At 40.4% G+C, this 18955-nt stretch overlaps 2 protein-coding genes across 2 annotated transcripts; both read left to right on the top strand.

The window, feature by feature from the left end:
* Positions 1-4337: 4337 nt before the first annotated feature.
* hoxa2b (homeobox A2b) lies at positions 4338-6532 on the top strand. Its single transcript, XM_079640567.1, has 2 exons — positions 4338-5187; positions 5641-6532. The coding sequence occupies exons 1-2, from the start codon at positions 4833-4835 to the stop codon at positions 6306-6308; spliced, it is 1023 nt and encodes a 340-aa protein (XP_079496693.1). The 5' UTR covers positions 4338-4832; the 3' UTR covers positions 6309-6532.
* A 2893-nt stretch (positions 6533-9425) lies between these two features.
* On the top strand, positions 9426-18236 carry skap2 (src kinase associated phosphoprotein 2). The gene is made up of 13 exons (XM_079640566.1): positions 9426-9696; positions 10056-10161; positions 10252-10277; positions 10652-10750; positions 11525-11605; positions 11929-12012; positions 12160-12284; positions 12645-12708; positions 12836-12949; positions 13135-13224; positions 14403-14515; positions 17812-17914; positions 18031-18236. The coding sequence occupies exons 1-12, from the start codon at positions 9657-9659 to the stop codon at positions 17902-17904; spliced, it is 1035 nt and encodes a 344-aa protein (XP_079496692.1). The 5' UTR covers positions 9426-9656; the 3' UTR covers positions 17905-17914; positions 18031-18236.
* Positions 18237-18955: the final 719 nt, after the last annotated feature.

Genomic DNA, 18955 nt, shown 5'->3' with positions numbered 1-18955 from the left:
TTTCCAAATGAGTTTAAAAAATACATTATTTTTTGTCCACTTTGACGAACAAGTTGAAAATTAAACATTAAATACAAACAAACACAATCTTAAATGAGGACAAACACAGTGTCCTGATGGTGGTGTCACTGCTCCTCGCTGACCTGGGTGCTGCTTTGCTCTGTCCGCCAGCAGGTGGAGGCAGCAGCTCATCTGAAGAAAAGTGTTCAAACTGGATGGTGCGTTCAAGGCACACCAAGAACATTACCCCTTTATTACGGACCTGCAGCAGTTGTCTCGTTTTCATCGTAAAACATCCCATCTTGCTCAGTTTCGTTTTATGGTCACCCATGGCATAAATTGCCCTTTAAAAAATCTCTATTTTTACCAAAGTGGGATTTTGTTTGTCATGGGGTTTCTTTATTCTGTACTTCATAAAATAGTTTATCAAATGGTTCCCTCTATGCTTGTGAATACGAGATATGTGATGGGAATGCATGATACCATAATACTCACACATCTACAGGTATTTAAAAAAAAAAAGCATACATATTTATATCCATGGAATCAATAACTATTATATCAAATTACTATGTTATAATGACTAAACTATGTGTACATATTAGTTTGTACAGGCACATTCACACATAAATCCTTTGGCATGCAATAACTTCCCTTTTTTTCTCCCAGAGTAGTACTGGATCCCAACCGAGCGATGAACTTGAGGTCCTAAAGTAAGAGATACCCCAAAGCTTGCCTCCCTCCCTGGTTTCCCATAATGCCCCCCTCAACCTCATCCAAATCCCCCTATATCAACCCCAAAGGTCACCCACATGCAGACCATTAAGTCACTTACTCCTTTTTTGGAAAACTGTAAAGATAAGCATGATAAAATAGTGACATTACACCATATATTACACTTAAGAAACCTTCAGTTAATGCTCTTCAGAGCGTAGATGGCATTCCTGTGTGATCCTGCATGAATCTTCCATGAAAACAGCCATTTGAGGAGCATGCTGCAGAAAAACAGAACGTTTCTTGGACGCTGTTTGCAGTGACCTCCTGAGACCCCTATACATCAAACCTCATGACACCGCTGGTGACAGAGGAGGCCACAAGTGAACTTTGGAGGAGAAGTTCAGAGGAGTAGAGTCATGAGCACATGTGAGTCTATTTTATCCATCTCACTGCCAATGGTCTGCTGTATGAAAGTGGATAGTAAGGGTGTTTCTGTTATAAGGTCTTAAAACATTACTGCAGAAGATGTCTTGAAACTATTCCTAATAACATCACAGATTAATGCCGTTTTCAAGGAAAACATACTTTTAGAATTCGGACTTGGCTTGCAAATGAACTTATTTCTCAGTTACTTATGCATTTACCTGGATTTCTATATATCCTCATCCTCAATTTGAAATGATTTATTTGCTCAGTGAATGATAAAACATCAATGTCTGCCTTTAACATGCACTGAGCAAGGACACTCGAAAAGGCTGAATATCTCTTAAAGCTGTGTTGTTCATTTTTACTCTTATGATCCCAAATGTAACATTACATGTCTTGTTTGATTTCCTGAGAGGCAAGAAGAAGGGCCCAAAATGACAGTATCTCTGATTTTTTCACAATATTTCTGCACATGTCGACGTGCAGAACAGTTTGATTTGCAACCTTTAACGCCCCTGAAGTATCTGTCAAATCTGCTCATGAAACCAGGGGCTCAATAAATAAAACTGTTATGTGAAAATCCTGTCATGAACACTGCTTTGTTTCCTAGACACACACACACACACAAACACACACACACACACACACACACACACACACACACACACACACACACACACACACACACACACACACACACACACACACACACACACACACACACACACACACACACACACACACACACACACACACACACACACAAAGCTAAATGTTTATTCCAGAAGGGTGATGCACGATTGAATACTTCTGTATTTATTTTACAGTTGTCCCCCACGGGCAGAATGGTGTTCACGGTATAATGACAAAAACAACTATAACAGACACTTTTATGCATTTTCTCACCAATTTAACCAAATATAATCTCAACATTGTACATCAAATTGCTTGTGCACAATGTGTAGGAAATCAATATGAAATATATGTGAAACATTTTAAACATAAAATTGCAATTCGATATATTAAGAATTCTTTTAACATTGAAAAAACCAATGGGCATTGTAAGTATCCAAATATTTATTTTTAGTACGGGCATACATTTTGCATGACACTCACAAAAAATAATTCCAAAACAAAGTCAAGACTACGAGTTATAAATATATATTCTTAGTTACCAAAAAAGCACCAAGAGTGGTGACAGATTTGGCCTGCTTGCTTCCCAGATGTCTCTTGTTGTCTCGGAACAGACGGGCAGCGCCGCTCCTCCTCACATCCAGACACCATCTTCTTTCTGTCTGCATCCTTTCAGCAGGCAACAAAATGTGGCTTTATGTCTGCACATCTCCGCATGAAAACAGCAGACTTAAATCAATATTTGTAGCAATATATAACGTTAAATAAGTGTCAAAACGCAGTGTTCAGATCATTTTCATCATACATATTGTAGAGATGCATTTGCTATTCACAAGGCTCTTTGTTCTCTTTGTATCCTTGTTGGTTTCTACACCTGTGTCGAATTAAATCTGGCCAATCGGCTAAAACCTAATTTTATATTCTAACAAATGAGAATAAAATGATAATTAACACAAGTGTAAACAATAATTTGCAACAATAACCAGACATGCTTAACAATGAGCTTAATTTGGTTAAATTAAAAACATATTTCTAAGTCTGTTATTAATTATCATCTTCAGTTAAATTATAACCAAATATTATAGGCTGTGAGGAGATTTACCTCACAGTACATACGTTATTACATTTGGTGAACATCCTTAAAAAAAAACATAGGTCGAAATAAGTTATATGAAGTAAAAATAAACATTTCAAGCAAATGTGGTAAAATGTAATTATTAGAAGTCTACCAGGCCAGAGAAAGACCGGCTCGCATCTGATGCAGAGAAAGGTATGAGACTGAATGGGATTTCTGCTGAATGCCAACACCCACTCACCTCTGCAAACAATTGATCCTATGTAAACGCTGCTCCGTTCGTTTCTATACCACTAACCAAGTCCTTTAAGGTTTTTTCTGCCAGTATAGTCCTTTTTAAAAATCGAAAAACTACCGATTTTCGTCTTCAGAAGGATTTCTGATTTACTATCGAGCGAGTGTGCAAAAAATATTGTGTGCGTAAAGGCCGTGCGTCTCATCCGTCTTTAAAAAAATCCCTTCACTTCTAAATCGAAAACTTCCTCTACAGCCTAGCTAGAGAGTGGTTCTCCTCTTCCTGGCCATATATGATCTAAGGGAGTGTTAGATGGTTTAAATGTGTTCTTAGGGCAGGGAGCTGTCAGACCTTTTGGCGAGAAAGATTGATCACACACAGGCTACCAGGGCTCTTTGTTTAGAGCCTGAGCAATAAACAGCCATCGGATCCCCACCTTTCCTTTGCCTCACACTAGTGGCAAATCATGTCTACCCTCCGCTATGTTATAACCAATAATGCTGAGGTGTAAGGATGATGGCTTAGGTCAACATTATCCCTATAGGTGAAATAAAATAAATGAAATGGGATGTGGGATGTAGGGAGCTATAAACTGTAAAATAGTGAGAATGCCCTTTAAATAACCCAACTTGCATTGACACAAAATCATGTTTTTACAGGAGATTTCCTATAAAGACTTAAATGATAAAATTACCAAAAATACCATAATGTACTGAGAAGATTAAATAATTGTGAGAAAAAACCCCTGCGAGAATCTGATGTCAATATCATTCAAATTCACATTATACATCTATTAAACAACAGTCATTTTTGTCATCCCTCTGTTTCTCTCTCTCCTGTGTGTGTGTGTGTGTGTGTGTGTGTGTGTGTGTGTGTGTGTGTGTGTGTGTGTGTGTGTGTGTGTGTGTGTGTGTGTGTGTGTGTGTGTGTGTGTGTGTGTGTGTGGGGGGGGGGGGGTGTGTGTGTGTGTCGGTGTGTGTGTGTGTGTGTGTGTGTGTGTGTGTGTGTGTGTGTGTGTGTGTGTGTGTGTGGGGGGGTGTGTGTGTGTGTGTGTCGGTGTGTGTGTGTGTGTGTGTGTGTGTGTGTGTGTGTGTGTGTGTGTGTGTGTGTGTGTGTGTGTGTGTGTGTGTGTTTGTCGGTGTGAGTGTGTGTGTTGGGGGAGGGGTGGATATGTTATTGAATGTCTGGTGCAGCCTTTTCTCTCCAAGCAAACCTCCAAGAGATTCTCAAGATTAACGCCCATGGCCCTGATATCGATTGGGCGTCGCTGCATTATGAGACACAAATGTGACTGATGAAATGATTTGTTGAGTGCCACGCTACAAATAAATGCTCATGCACCCACATCACAAATCACATGCACGTAACTCGCAAGGCAGACTGCGTGGACATGCAAAGAAGGCACGTTTTTCTGTGGGCGGGGGGCAGAAGTGAACAAACTGACCCCAAAAAATGTGTAAATAAAGCAACCCCTACCCCTGGAATGAGGCGTTACCCCTCAGACTTTCTCGATCAATCACAGGGGACAGTGGCTTCTTTTGATAAAAAACCCAAATTGTCATTGGGCAGATGCAATCATGTGACAAGTAGCACGGGCTAATTCCAACGATGTCCTCATGAAGGCAATAGTTTATGGCATAGAGGTCTCCATACGACAATATCTAGTTTAGTCGTTTATGATAATAAACGGCGTATTAATCTGAGTTAATTTTAAATCAGCGAGATTTTCAACACAAGGAGGAGGAGATGAATTACGAATTTGGGAGAGAAAGTGGTTTTATCAACAGCCAGCCGTCGCTCGCTGAGTGCCTGACATCTCTCACTAACCCTGTCGGTGATGCATTTCAAAGTTCATCAATCAAGAGCTCGGCGCTTTCACAGTCGACACTGATTCCTCCTCCTTTTGAGCAGACCATCCCCGGCCTGCACCCGGGCATCCACCCACGCCACAGCCGCGCAAAGCAGCCGCTGCAGGCTGCATCCCTTCCCCCGGAGTACCCGTGGATGAAGGAGAAAAAAAGCATCAAGAGACACCCGACTGCTGCTGCTGCTTCTTCTGCAACAACGACTGACTCCTCGCCACTCTACTTCTCCCCCCAAGGCAAGATGATTAATAACCTCCATGTAAAAGGCTCCTCATTGTCTGAGGAATCCCCTCAGCATGAGCTGCATCCCGGGCCTTATGCAACACGGGCATCCCTTTAAACCAGTGTAGGATTTTGATTTAAACATGCTTAATCTCATCAAGTAACGCACTGACTTGTGATGCAGTGTACTAGTGTTAATGTTTGACAGTAATGGAGAGTGATAGATTATTCTTACACGGGCCAGCAGCTGGCATGTTCATTAATCTTCACCCTCCGTCCTGTCCTGTCCAAGCAGACCCATCATATTCTGCCTGGGGCCTATAAATCTTCCCACTGCCGGCGCTTGCTTGCCACAATTTTCTCCCCGGCTTGTTTTCCTCCACATATACACACTCAACTCTGTTGCTGTTTTATTTATTTTTTGCCAGCATTTCTCTGATTAAAAAAACTTGTTTATTTTTGTTTAGGTTCCCCAGAGGAGCCAGAGCTCGGAGGGTCATCCCGGAGATTGAGGACTGCGTACACCAACACCCAACTTCTGGAGCTGGAGAAGGAGTTTCATTTTAACAAATACCTGTGCAGACCGAGGCGAGTGGAAATAGCTGCTTTGCTGGATTTAACAGAGAAGCAGGTGAAAGTGTGGTTTCAGAACAGGAGGATGAAGCACAAGAAGCAGACCCATTGCAAGGAGAACCGGGACAGTGAGGGGAAATACGCGTGCCTGGACGACGGGCAGGAGGACGAGTTTGAGCAGGAGGAAGACAGCAGTGTAGCCGGGGGGACGCTCCTGGAGAGGGAGAGGTATTTCCACCAAAATACCTTAACTTCACAACATTGTATGAACGGGCACAATGGGGACAACCAAAGCGCTTTGAACAGCAATGAGAAAAATCTGAAACATTTTCCTAACCCGGCTCCCACTGTTCCTATCTGCGTGTCAACAATAGGCCCGGACAATGATAATTCCCCGGGCCTGGACGTCTCTTTGCAGGATTTCCACGTTTTCTCCTCCTCCTCCTCTTTCTCACCAAGTTTGTCAGATTCTGCACATAGTCCCTTGTCTTTATCCTCCGAAACGTTTGACCTTTTCTCAGAAACATTCACAACAATCGACCTGCAAAACTTGAGCTATTAAAATATTTCAACATGTTTCATTTGAGTTCAGACACTTGTGTCCAGTTTATACTCAATTAAGTAGATCTCAAAAGTAAGGTAAGTTAAAGCAAAGACATTCGCCTATATGGGCAGTTTAGCCTGCGAGGAAATACTTTATTTTTATATGGATTTCTACTATAAGGGAGAATATTTTTTTTGAAATAAAACTTGACATTTATTGGAATCAGCAGCGCCATTGTCTTATTTCACAGTAAGAAAGTTCGGAGAGTTCATTGATTTTAGGCCTACAGTACAATATAAAATATAGCTATAAGAACAAATGAATTATGTCCATGAATAGTTTATAACACATGTTTACTTTCATACTTTGCAAATAAAGATAATATAAATAATTTTATTCAAACGCCACGTGATGTTTTCTTGCAAGATATTGATTCTATGATCTCAAACGGCCTCAAAACAAATAGCAAGATTAATGAGCATTACGAAATAAAAATAATAGTTATTTAGTATCTTTGTTAATTTCCATACGTTTAGTTTAAAGTACTTTTCGTGCATGCTTCTGCATAGGCTATACCTCAACGATTTATCGGACCAGAAAGAATGAACAAAAAAAGCAGATTAATTGCCTCAGCAAGTTTAAACCCAGAAAAAGAACATTTGCAGTGAAAATTGCCTGCTAGGAGTCCCAGGCCAAAAGTTATGACTTTTCTTGGCTCTAATTAAATGTTATTGCCAATAAAACTCACAGCACTGAGGGTGCTTGTTTATGACCTGATCCTCGTCGTAACACAATCTTTTTGAAATAAGAATAGCGCCTTATACGCAATCGTTTTTCAATTTTGATGATTTAAAATTAAACATTCAAAGCAGCCGAGACGTTTCCCCCAAGTCGATGTACATTTTAACTTCATTTGAATCAACAACACAGTCGCAATAAATAGACCAGATATGAGGTAATAGCAGGCGTTATTTATTCCATTTATTTATGGAAAAATGTAACGATGGAAGTAAATGTATGTTAATCTGAACCAAACGGATTTCACCCCTGTTTACGGCTACATTTGTTTTTTCACACCGACTGGTTAGCCTCGGCTCGTTAAAGCGCACAGAAGCCACGATGTCACAGCCTGGTCGCTGTTTCTTATAGGAAGCTGTTATTAAACGTTAAGGGGAAATGATCGATAAAGCCAGAGATTTTTCCTGAAATAAAAAGATTAACAATCCCACTGATCAATTATTCTGACCAGTGTGCAGGCAGCGTAATTTAATTTACAGCCTCGGTATCTCTGCACTCATCGTGCTGCTCTCAGCCTCACTGCTAGCAATACTAAAAAAGGTAGGGTGCTGCAATTCTTACTGAGATACCATATTAAGCGATGGCTAATTATGGTAATTTGAAAAGATTAAGCCCATGTGGTCAGATTTGCTTTGGTGCTGAGGCCACTGAGCTAATTTTTAGTCAGAGCACTCTGTGCCATCAAGTCAGTGTCTGCTGGACTGACCACAAATATCTCCTGATATTTATTATTTGAAAAAAGCTTTGTTTCTCTTTATGAGCATACAAATAAAACATATAATTCATAGCTTTGCCCCCCTTTACAGGTTTCACCATGACCACCCCAACATTCACATTCATGAATTTTATTATATAATTGTCTTTATTTGTTATGGGTATATGATGGTAATTTGGAGCAGCTTGGTCAAGTAGTACATTACCAACATGTTATGAATCATAAAATCTGAGGAACCAACCACAGGAAGGAGTTCAAGCATGGTAGAAAAGTAGATGAAGCATTATGGGAAACTAGATACAAGCCTGTGCCAGCAGATCCCTCCCTCCACACATGCACACACACGGGTCAAAGGTCAAGCTGGCTCTCCTCTCCTCTCCAAGCAGAGAGGAACTACTGCCAGGTCAGGAGGGGGTCAGGTTTTGAATGACCTCAGAGGGTTTGTGGTCATAAAGAAGGTCTTGGTTACTCGGCTCTGAACAGGAAATGACATCAGAAAATGCAAAACAATACTACCATGAAGGATATTATATAAAGTTTATGTTTGGATTAAGAAATTAGGAATGTGATTGTAAATCACATGACAATAAACCAAAGATCTATAGAGCTGGTTCAAATTTTCTCAGAGTGAATCAACATCAACAACATTGTAAAACTTAATAAAAGACATAAAGCAAAAGTTAAAAAAACTCTATCACTGTCAATAAAGAAAACAACATAGAGAGTGTTACTGGGTCCAAAACACATTGGTGAAGAAAAAAGGACAGAGCAAATGGTAGGCTACCTAAGAACTTAACCAGAGTGTGTGTGGATGTTAAAGTATCTCTAAAGCTGCTGAGTTAAAACTGGAGGAGAGTCATTTGGATGTGGGACTGGTTGGCCTGACAGCACTGACAAACAACATGCAGCACCTGCAGCTAAAGCACGAGCTGAAGCTCTTCAGCCCCTCCAGAGCTGCACTGACATCTCTGTTTCATTTCTCCACAACAACAGGCTATTCAGTTCAAAGGCTGAGCCTTTAAACCTGGATTGGGTGATTCTCACTGTCAAAAGATGACTAATGAATGACTGACACCTTTATAAACAATATGACACCCAGCTGCTTTCACTGAATACACCATGAGGCACAGGGTTGACTTGGTGTATAAGGTGAGCTTTTTGTTGTTTACTTTTGCCAGGACTTGTACATTGATTGCATTAGAAAGGGAAATAGTGCTTGTCTTTGATTGTCCACTACAAAACGAATTAATGTCTCAATAATGCGATTGATATTCTGAATGCGATCTAGGAAAAAACGGTGCAAAAGTTAAATGGGCTCTCTCAAACATCTGTTGCTCAAATATATAAAAAAAAACTTGCTCCTAAACCTGCAGAACAGTTTTATATAATAGCTTCCTCAACTATTAATGAGCCCTATTTGGATTTACAATGTTGACATATTCATAAGCCCAAAGTGCTTGCATCATTGTAAAAAAGAGACACCGCCAATGTGTCCAGTGAGTCAGTCACAGACTTAAGTGCCAGAGAAATATTATCTGGAATCAATCAAAAAATATGATCATGTGTTATCCGCTGACTTTATAGGTCTGTAAAGACCCATTGCTCCATTAAAGCATCGACTCCACGTCATCAGGAGCAGTCAAAAACTATACACACAAAGGCTGATAGACCAATAAACGTCAGTGTGGATGTTGAACAACAGGCAGGTTTCAGAGGGGGTTTTCTACAGCGGAACTATGTGGTCAGATAATAATTAGAACTTTAACTTCCGTGTCCTTAAACTCATTGCTGCTTCCGTGTGTGAAGTCTCCCAGCCGGACGGTCACCGCTGCCAGGAACAAACTCTCAATACAATGCGTGCGATTCCCGAGGAGCTAACGACGCTCATCTCAGGTAAAATCGTAATAAGTTACCACATATCTGCACACAATGGGTGGTTTTCCGTGTTTATTTAGTGCTTTTATCACCACGTCCAGCTTTTAAGGGACCGTTTTGTGAAAGAGGAAGCACACACTCATAACGCTTTCAGTCAGGTGGACTTCAGTCTAGCTGCATCATGTCAACACACCACCGTGGTGCTATTTCATCCGTGCTGATCATTATCAAACAATGAGCAGTTGGACTTCGAAGCTGCACACCGTGTTGTTGTGCTTTTGAAAAGTACATGTTTTCCAGAAGAAGCCTACCTGGTTTTTGTCTGCCAAAACAGTGGAACCAGATTTTATGAATGTTTTATCTGATTTTTTTTTTAGACCTAGAATATTTCATCTCTGATGGATTAAAAGGGGAGAATCTCAGCAAGAAGGCAAAAGAGAAGAGGGATGCCATCATCAGACGGATTCAAGAGCTCAAATTGGGGTATGTCTTTCTGCAGATCAGAATTGAGGTACAAATATTTTAATGGAAAATATGAACGTTTTTAACATTTAATCCCTTTCTCTTCAACAGTTTCCCACACGATTTCAAGGACAGAAGTGAGTGCTTGTTTTACACTTTATTAAATGTACCGGTGGCTCCCAACCTTGTTTTTTAAGCACATAAGGCATGAATCGGAGGGGTCACTAATTTCAGGATAAACCCATTGAAATGTATTATCTTATCTTAAAAGATATGATCAACAACTTTGAATATATAAAATACATACCTCCTGATACACCAACAATGTCCTCTATTATTTTCTTTTTTTCAAAAAACTGTTTTGTGCTTTTAAACCTTCTCCAAACAGCCACAAAAGGGAATATCCCTCTTCAAATGAAATGAATAAATCTCATGGATATGCACAACAGGTTGAGAGCTATTGGGTTACAATATAACAGGCACCATTAACAGTTTCTGTTTGTTCTTCTAGGTGAAGATGAGGAGGATGACGAGGAGGAAGTTGACAGCAACAACGATGGAGGCTCGCAGCAGTCAGAGCGCACAGACAAGGATGAAGACGCTGGCGAAGGTAAGCCACAAACACTTAGCAGATGTCCAAACGTTGACTTGCTAACTGCTAACAAGTGGTGGATTAAAGTATTGAAAATTGCACCTTGGCATGAACAAATACAAATCTCGGGGTCTGCTCCTTGGAAAAGTGACTTTGAGTGGCACAATGAGGGAGACATTCCAACTGTAACTTGGCAACATACTTGGGAAGCAATTTGGGGGCACTAGTGCTACTCCCACCACCTCTTTCACCCCACCCCTTTGACAGCTAGAGCACACTTTATTGCTCCCAGCCAGTCTTGGGACAGAACATTACTGCCATTGCTGTAGTTTGAGAAAAAACATGTCTCCATGTACAGTAGCCCAGTTAACCCTGTACGCTCCACTGGGGCAACCAATGCAATATGTTGTATTTACTTTTATAAATAGAGTATCAGGGATATCCTTGTGATAATGGCTATTAGGGGTCTGAGGTTTATGGGCTGCAAACAGCTGCCAGTTTTATGGCTGCTCTTTCACACAAAGCAACTTTGACACAGCAGTTGAACATTTGCATTGAAGTTGCACGCTGCAAGGGGAATCTCCTCCAGTGAGAAGCAAAACCTTGCGTAGTAGAGCCTCCATAGATTCTGCTACTTATTTTCACATCAGTCAAACAAATCAACCACATACTTGAAGAAACATGAAGTTAGTCAGAAATCAATCTGTTTTATTATTAACACTTTGAAAAAATAATGTAATTTTCACTTATACATCATTAAAAACATGATGGGTTTCCTCAACTGTTCTCCAGGTGCCCAGCAGTCCCCACCTGTGGCGGCTCAGGACCTGACGTCTGTCTTTAAAGCGGGATACCTTGAGAAGCGCAGAAAGGGTGGGTGTTCTGATGATGAGATACGTGTTACCCTTTTTTTTAATGAGAGAGTTTTGCACACTTTAATTGCCAAGCTCCTCAGAAATGTATTGATATGTTTTAACCTACATGTCCTCCTTCCTGCAAAGCATCCATTTAATATAAGCCAGCCATTTATTAAGACAAAAATAATTACACCTCTTCCTAAATTTAAGGTATTGTATGATAGTAAACCAAAAATTCCATTGGCATTTTCACATTGTTTTGCGAAACAGAGCTCTAATTAAACCAGAGAATGATCTACCTCTTCTAGGTTATGATTTGTGTTGGTTTTCTCTCCACAGATCACAGCTTTTTCGGCACCGAGTGGCAGAAGAGATGGTGCGCTCTAAGCCAGCATACCTTCTATTATTATGGCAGTGAGAAAGGTTCTTACATTTTTAATTCCTTTTAATTATGAAACTGTTTGAGAAAATTAAAAGTGGTTGGATATTTAGCATTCTGCATTTGACAGTGACTTTGCAGTTGTTGCATCTAAACTATTAATAATGATGTTTTTAATTTCCTGTAACCAGACAAGCAGCAGAAGGGAGAGTTCGGTATCGATGGATACACTGTCAAAATTAACAGCACCTTACGGAAAGACTCAAAGAAAGACTGCTGCTTTGAAATCACGGCTCCAGACAAGCGAGTCTATCAGGTGCGCGCATCTCTTGGTGATGATTTGAATAACTGCTGTTTCTAAGTGCACAAACTAATTGAAAAACAAATCTGGACTTCAGATGTGCCATGTTTAAAATTTGGCAAGGCATGTGTTTACATGCACTTCATTAAGCCGTTATTTTTAAAACCTATTCATTCATTTTACACTGCTGCCTTTGCAATGGCTCAACCTGACACGCATATTTAAAAAGTCTAAATGAGTGTTTCTAACATTCAGGCGCTTCCATACGGAACATTTTGCTATGCATAAATGCAGTATTATTTGCTTATGTTAATTAATATATGTACAACTGGATATTGAACTGACTGCAGTTTTCATTTCTCTCTTTCATGACAGTTTTGTGCGTCATCCGTGAGAGAGGCGGAGGAATGGGTGAAACAGATAGACTTTGTTTTGAAAGGTTTGAACTGTTTAATTCATAAAGAATGATCAGGAGTATGCTCTATAATGTCAGAAACTCAATTTGTTTCTGGTCAGAAATCTCAAAGATATTTGTGTACGCATTAATCAAACTGTTCCCCTGACAGGAATCATCCAAGAAATCATCCAAGAAGATGATGAGGAGGAACAGGATGTGTACGATGATGTTGATATACCTGTGTCTGAGCCGATTGACGAAGACATCTATGAAGAGCTCCCAGGTCTGATCTACACACTGTGTCACTGCGATGATATCTGTTGTCCCTCACAAAATCATCAAATTACATGCTTCTCCTTGATAATAAGGGTTTATTTTCTAACAGACCATATTTCTCTGCCTACTAATTAGTCAGAGAATCATAAGTCATAGCACACTCGTCTATCCATTTCTTGTCTGTTTCACCAGAGGATGACTTGCCCACTCCAGCAAAGCCCACTCCAGCAAAGCCTCCTCCAAAGATCGAGCCAGCCTGTAAACCATCTCCTCCTGCTGCAGGTAGAAAAATATTTTTAGGAATGAACAAATATGAGTGGTATATTTCATTTGTGTTTAAAAGTGTATAGTATCAATCCCTATGTACATATAAAGACAAGATAGGATGAGACTGTGGTCAATAAATAACATTCAACCTTCTAAGCTACAGCTAAAAAGAAGTGACATTTAGAGAGGAAGTTTCTGTGAACATGCACCACTGAAAGTTAACACAATGCTGGAAATAACTTTTGGCCCTGTTAGCCAACTTCCCTTTTACAAAAAGTGATGCATAAAAGTTCTGCAATTGCAAAAATAGCAGCCTAACTTTCACATTTTTCTATGTAAACATTACAACAGCTCCCACAACATGATCCCACACTGAGGGTCCTACAAACAGGAAGTGGTCCCACTTTAGATCAATAGATAAGCTGAGCGGTAAACATTAACTGCCAAGAAACTAGCTTAGTAATACTACTAACTATTGTTATACAGCATTCTATAATGTGATATTTAGTTAACATGTTTTGCAATCAATAAAACAACAATTACCATACTTTTACCATTTTATAAAAACAATAAATGATGCAATGCACACTGTCTAAAGGCAAACCAACTCTTGTTTTACAAAAAAAAGCATATTGAAATTGATTTCTTCATTTTGACTATAATAGCTTTCTCTACAAAGGATTGGTTTAAAATGACATAAAACTGAGAATGTATCATTATTATATTTTTTGAAGAAGGGTCAATGGTCATAATTAACATGAGCACTCAAGCCTTTTGTGTAAATGTGACAGTTTTAGGCAAACAGGCTAATTTTCAGTAGCAGCCCCTGCAGGTTGATGCAGTTTTAACCTTTTTTTTCAGTGGTGAGCTACTCCTTTAATTTCTGTTGTGCAATGAATTGAGTGAGAATGGTGACCAACAACAGCACGTTTAAAAATCAGTTTTTATAGTCTGCATGCAGACTGTTTGAAAATATGTTCACTATGTTACTTTGCCAGCATTCACATAAATACTCAAATTGAGCATATAGTATGAACTTGGCTCTTCCTCCAGTTCTGTTTAAGGCTCTCCACTGCCTCCTGTTGGTCCTTCTGCATACAGACAATCACTGCTGTGTCCTCCTACCTGTACACTTAATGTCTTAATCTCTACAGAAAATAAAACTGTTATCACCTCTCTCCCTTTCCATCCAGTTGATAAGAGCACAGACTACCCCAACTTCTACCAGGGCTTATGGGACTGTTCAGGGGACCAACCGGATGAGTTAACCTTCAAGCGTGGAGATGCCATCTACATCCTCAGCAAGGTATGGTTAGGGGAACCCTGCTTGTCAGATGTTAAATATTGATTTCTCCCTGGGAGTTTTATTTTTTTGATAGTGAAGCCGGGATGAGCTCAAACCCAACTGAAATGCCAGAGATGTACGGTCTGTAGAAAGGGTGGTTCTGCTGGTCTCAGACCACCTAAAGTGAGTTGTTTCTAGGCCCTGAGAGGAACCGACTGTTCACATCCTTTACTGGCAGCACCTGGCCCTCCGCCTGGGGGTGGATGGCTGATGGTAAGGGGCAGAGTAAGCTTGGTTCTCTCTCTCTGTCGCTGTGATGGGGATTAGTTGTGTCACAACGGAAACTGTTTTAGTGCTGCTGGCGGAGGCTGGGCTTAGCTGGCACACAGCGCCATTCCATCACTTCCATCTGGACTGTTTCAGCACGCTGCCGCTGCTGCCAGTCCAGGCGGTGAGCAGCCCTCAGCCCACACACCTCTCAGACGTCTCTCTCACCTCGCCAAATAGGAATGTGTGTTCTCAGGAAACCCAGGCTCAGTCCACCACTCTGTTTCAGAGCAGGTGAGGACGTGTAGTGGACGCACAATTTCCGAGGCTTGTCGGCTATATGGCATGAGTGCCAGGTATTGAGAACTGAGGGGCCGTTCTTTACCTTCATTATGTAACTAAACAGGAGCCCTTTTGTGCTTAACTGGTTCATATGAATTGTGGATTTAGATGGGAAACATTCAACAAGCTTGTTTTTGAACATTATCTTACATATAAGTCAAGGTTTATTTTACTTTAAAGATGCATGTCGACCCTGTAGTTTGTGTAAAAAAGAAAGAAAAAAGAGTGGGAAATATGCACTGGCTGTTTGGGTTCAGGAGCATGAAGTCAACTGAGACATACTGTGTCAACCGGCCTGGTCCTTTTCCAGATTCAAGTCTGCCATCTAGTGGCACCTAAAAGCAATGAAGACTTAAAAACATGAAGTGAATGATGAATTTCGAACATTATTTAAAAAAAACTTTATTTATAATTTACACTGATAATTACATTGCTTTTTAGTTAAGGGTATAGGGCGTCTTTAATGTCAGAATATAGTGTAAAATACCAATAGCCAGAGCCTTAAAGGACTTCTTTAATTTATGTTTGTCTGACCAACAGTAAAAGATACAATTTAAAAAATTAAAAAAAGTTATCACATTTGAGGATAAGAAATATGCATATGTTCAACATTTTTATTTGATAGTTGACTTGATTCTCAAAATAGTTAATCTTCTGTGGACCAGCTAATTGACTAATTGATTCCGCACTAATGGAAGGAAACAAATGCACAAAGCAGACAGACACCATCAATGCTCACTGGCCAAATGCCTGTTTACGACTCCTTCTTCATGTGGAAAAGGACCAAGAATCAAGTTGCCCTTTCACTCAGACTGGGAGTGCCATTAGCTGAAACCTTGGTGTTGGGGGTTGTGGCCTGCTGCGAGGGCAATGACCATAAAACCTGTCTGGACTGCAGCAGCCAGCTGCAGCTGAAGGGACAGTCGACTCCCCCAGTCGCTCCCTCCTTCCTCATTCTCCTTTCCCCCTCTTCCCAGTGTCCCTCCCCCATTCCACAGACCAGAAATAGCTGTAGTGTTACAGCTGCGAGACCCCCCAGTCAGGACCTGGGTGTTGATTATAGGGCTTGACCGGGAGTGAAGGAGAGTGTGTTGTCCGGATATGCTGCACCACCCCCTCGCCCCCCCCCCCCCCCCCCCCCCCCCCCAAGTCACAGCACATAAAACTAATCGGGAGATGTATCATCTCACTTAACTTAAGTGGCTGGATGGGTGGATAAAAGTAAACACTGTCCAAACATGTTGCTGCTGTGGTCCATGTGCCCATGATGTTTTCACTTCATCACATTAAAAACGTTTGCAAACTGATGGATCAGCTGCGGAGTGTTTCATTAGGTAGAGGTAATAATATTATGGGACATAAGTATTATCCAGTTGTGTGTTAATAATGTATGTGTTGTCACAGTGTGTGGTATCATTAGTCTTCCACAGCTCTGTATATGTGTTCTCATGTTTTTACCCCTTACTCACTCAAGCACGTCTTATTTGTCAGCCAGAACTACACAATGAGGTGTTGGTGTTTTTCAAAGGCCGGCTGCAGGAAGTCATAACGTGCACACTCACACACTCAGTCTTGCACTACACACTTCATGTCAAGCTGCCATATTATCCCTCAGGGACGTGTGAAGTGTTGTTTTAATAATCTGACACATTTAGTTATTTTTTAAAAGTTTGTTTCCTTTTAAATTTGCTGCTAATCATTAAGATGTACTTATTACTTTTTATTATATTCCAGTCCTGTGTATAAATATTTGACATGGACAGTACTTTTTTATCTGACGTGATGAATGACCCATCACCAGACGACAGTCAATCCTAGCCATCACTATTGTTATCGTAATCTTCTTCTACTACCATAAGATCACTTACATTTATTACTCTCTCCGGGGAATAACTGGACACAGATGTGGTCCCTCCTCGTCCCCGAGTTTTGGGATATATTTTGAACATTCACAGGTTCCTTTTCCTTCAGCCTTGTCAGAACGTGATCTCCAGAGTTGATTCATGTCCTGGAGGACTTTGATGTGAGGTCAGTCTCTTGGCCAGAGAGGGAGAGGGGTATTCTCCTCTTGTCTCAGATCTCTCCTCCCAGTGTCCCCCTCACATCTCAGCATGCTGACAGCCATTTGGAGCTATTACTTGTCATGCTGTGACAGATTTATATGTGATGTGCTCTACACACACATTGTTTTTGTGTGCAGGATCAGGGATGTGTGTGCGGTTTTGAAACCAACAGCAAGTATAGAGGCAGGACAGTGAACAGGAGATTTAAAGTTGTTGTTGGGATGTAGGAGTGAAAGGGAAGAAACTTTGTGAATTGAACAGGTTGTGTTTGTACTACGATGGTATCAAGATGATAGGGAATGAGGGCAGGGAGAGATGGGAAATGATAGGAAACAAGAGTCCGATACCTGTAACAAACCCGGGATGTTGTCAGTCACAGTGGGCAGCCTTAACCTGTGCCACCAGGGCGCCATTATCCTTCTGACTTCCGTTAGACAAACAGTCAGTCTCAAAGTCTCAAAAGCAAGACCGCTGGTTTCTGTAACTCTAGAGTTTTACCATCAGATAATATTTTTATTTTTAAGAAAAACCTCAGCCTGTGGTGTGATCATTGATAGTACTATTTATTTTTAGAACAATTGTTTGCTGCTCAGTGTTGTCTATAGAGACAAGAGGAAATTAGTGTTTTCTCCACTTTGTTTTCAGGAGTACCAGAGCTGTGGTTGGTGGGTCGGAGAAAAGAACGGATCTATAGGAATCGTTCCCAAAGATTACCTGATGGAGCTTTACGCTATATAAACACACCCATGTAAGTTGTTCAGACCTCAAGATGGCAGTGAAATATCTTACACCTTTAGTTATTTTAAGAAATATATAACTGTGATAATCCTCTTTATTGTAACTGGTACATTGTGTCACTTACAGGATCTTCCATATCCACTCCAACTGATTGATGATTGGATAAAATACATATTCATCTGACTGAAATACATGTTAAAGAGTATTTTTCTACAGTTTCTGCACTTCTTTTTTGTATTTATTTCCCATCCTCAAAACCGTTTTCCCATACCATTTCATAATTTACTTTTGTCAGTGTTTTTCTTGGCTTGATTAATAAACGTTCAAACATATCTGTTGTGCCAGAGCATTCTTTTAGTTATTTGTATTCCTTGGACTTAAGCCACAAGGTGGCAATAGAGTCTCTTCAGAGGTCACACATTTCTACATCTGTAACAGAGGTGCTCAAGGCAGAAATATCACATGCTCTGTTTTTTTGGTTGCAGTGGGACACAATTTTGTATATGATATTTGCATACTGAATTATGACGGGACAAGGTGCAAGAGGAAAATGTTTAAAAAATAAATACCTTAATAGAAATAAAGTTATGCAGTACATTCTTGAGGGAATAAACATGCATACAGTACACATGGAAAAAAGAACATGTATCAATAATAGTCGAGCATACTTAATCAAATTGTTTGCCTACTGTTATGATATCAGGCCAAAGTCAATATGAAATCTTCTGTGTACACCACCTTTGTTTACACAACCCCTTTAAATAAATGAAAAATGATGTATTTTTAAATATTAGATTTATTCATTTGGTCAGCACTTTTGTTCCAAGCTTCAAAGGGATGCTGTTTCTTTATGACACCTGAGAGACTTTGTTGGGCAGAGGATCACAGCGTGGCAGATGGTTGGCTGTGCTGCGTGCCCGAGTGAAACGGCTGAGGTGCACTAATAAGACAGCCACCCACACAGAGAGCAGGGCGCTTATCACCCTCTGAGGGGCTGTTTGACAGCAGGCGTGGTGGTGTTAGCTATGGGCATATCCCTCCGAGGTTACAT

This window comes from Notothenia rossii (genome assembly GCF_949606895.1).
Source record: "Notothenia rossii genome assembly, chromosome: 7".
In the NCBI taxonomy this organism is placed as follows: Eukaryota; Metazoa; Chordata; class Actinopteri; order Perciformes; family Nototheniidae; genus Notothenia; species Notothenia rossii.
The sequence above is the reverse complement of the archived record's forward strand: the minus strand, read 5'-3'. Positions and strand labels throughout refer to the sequence as shown.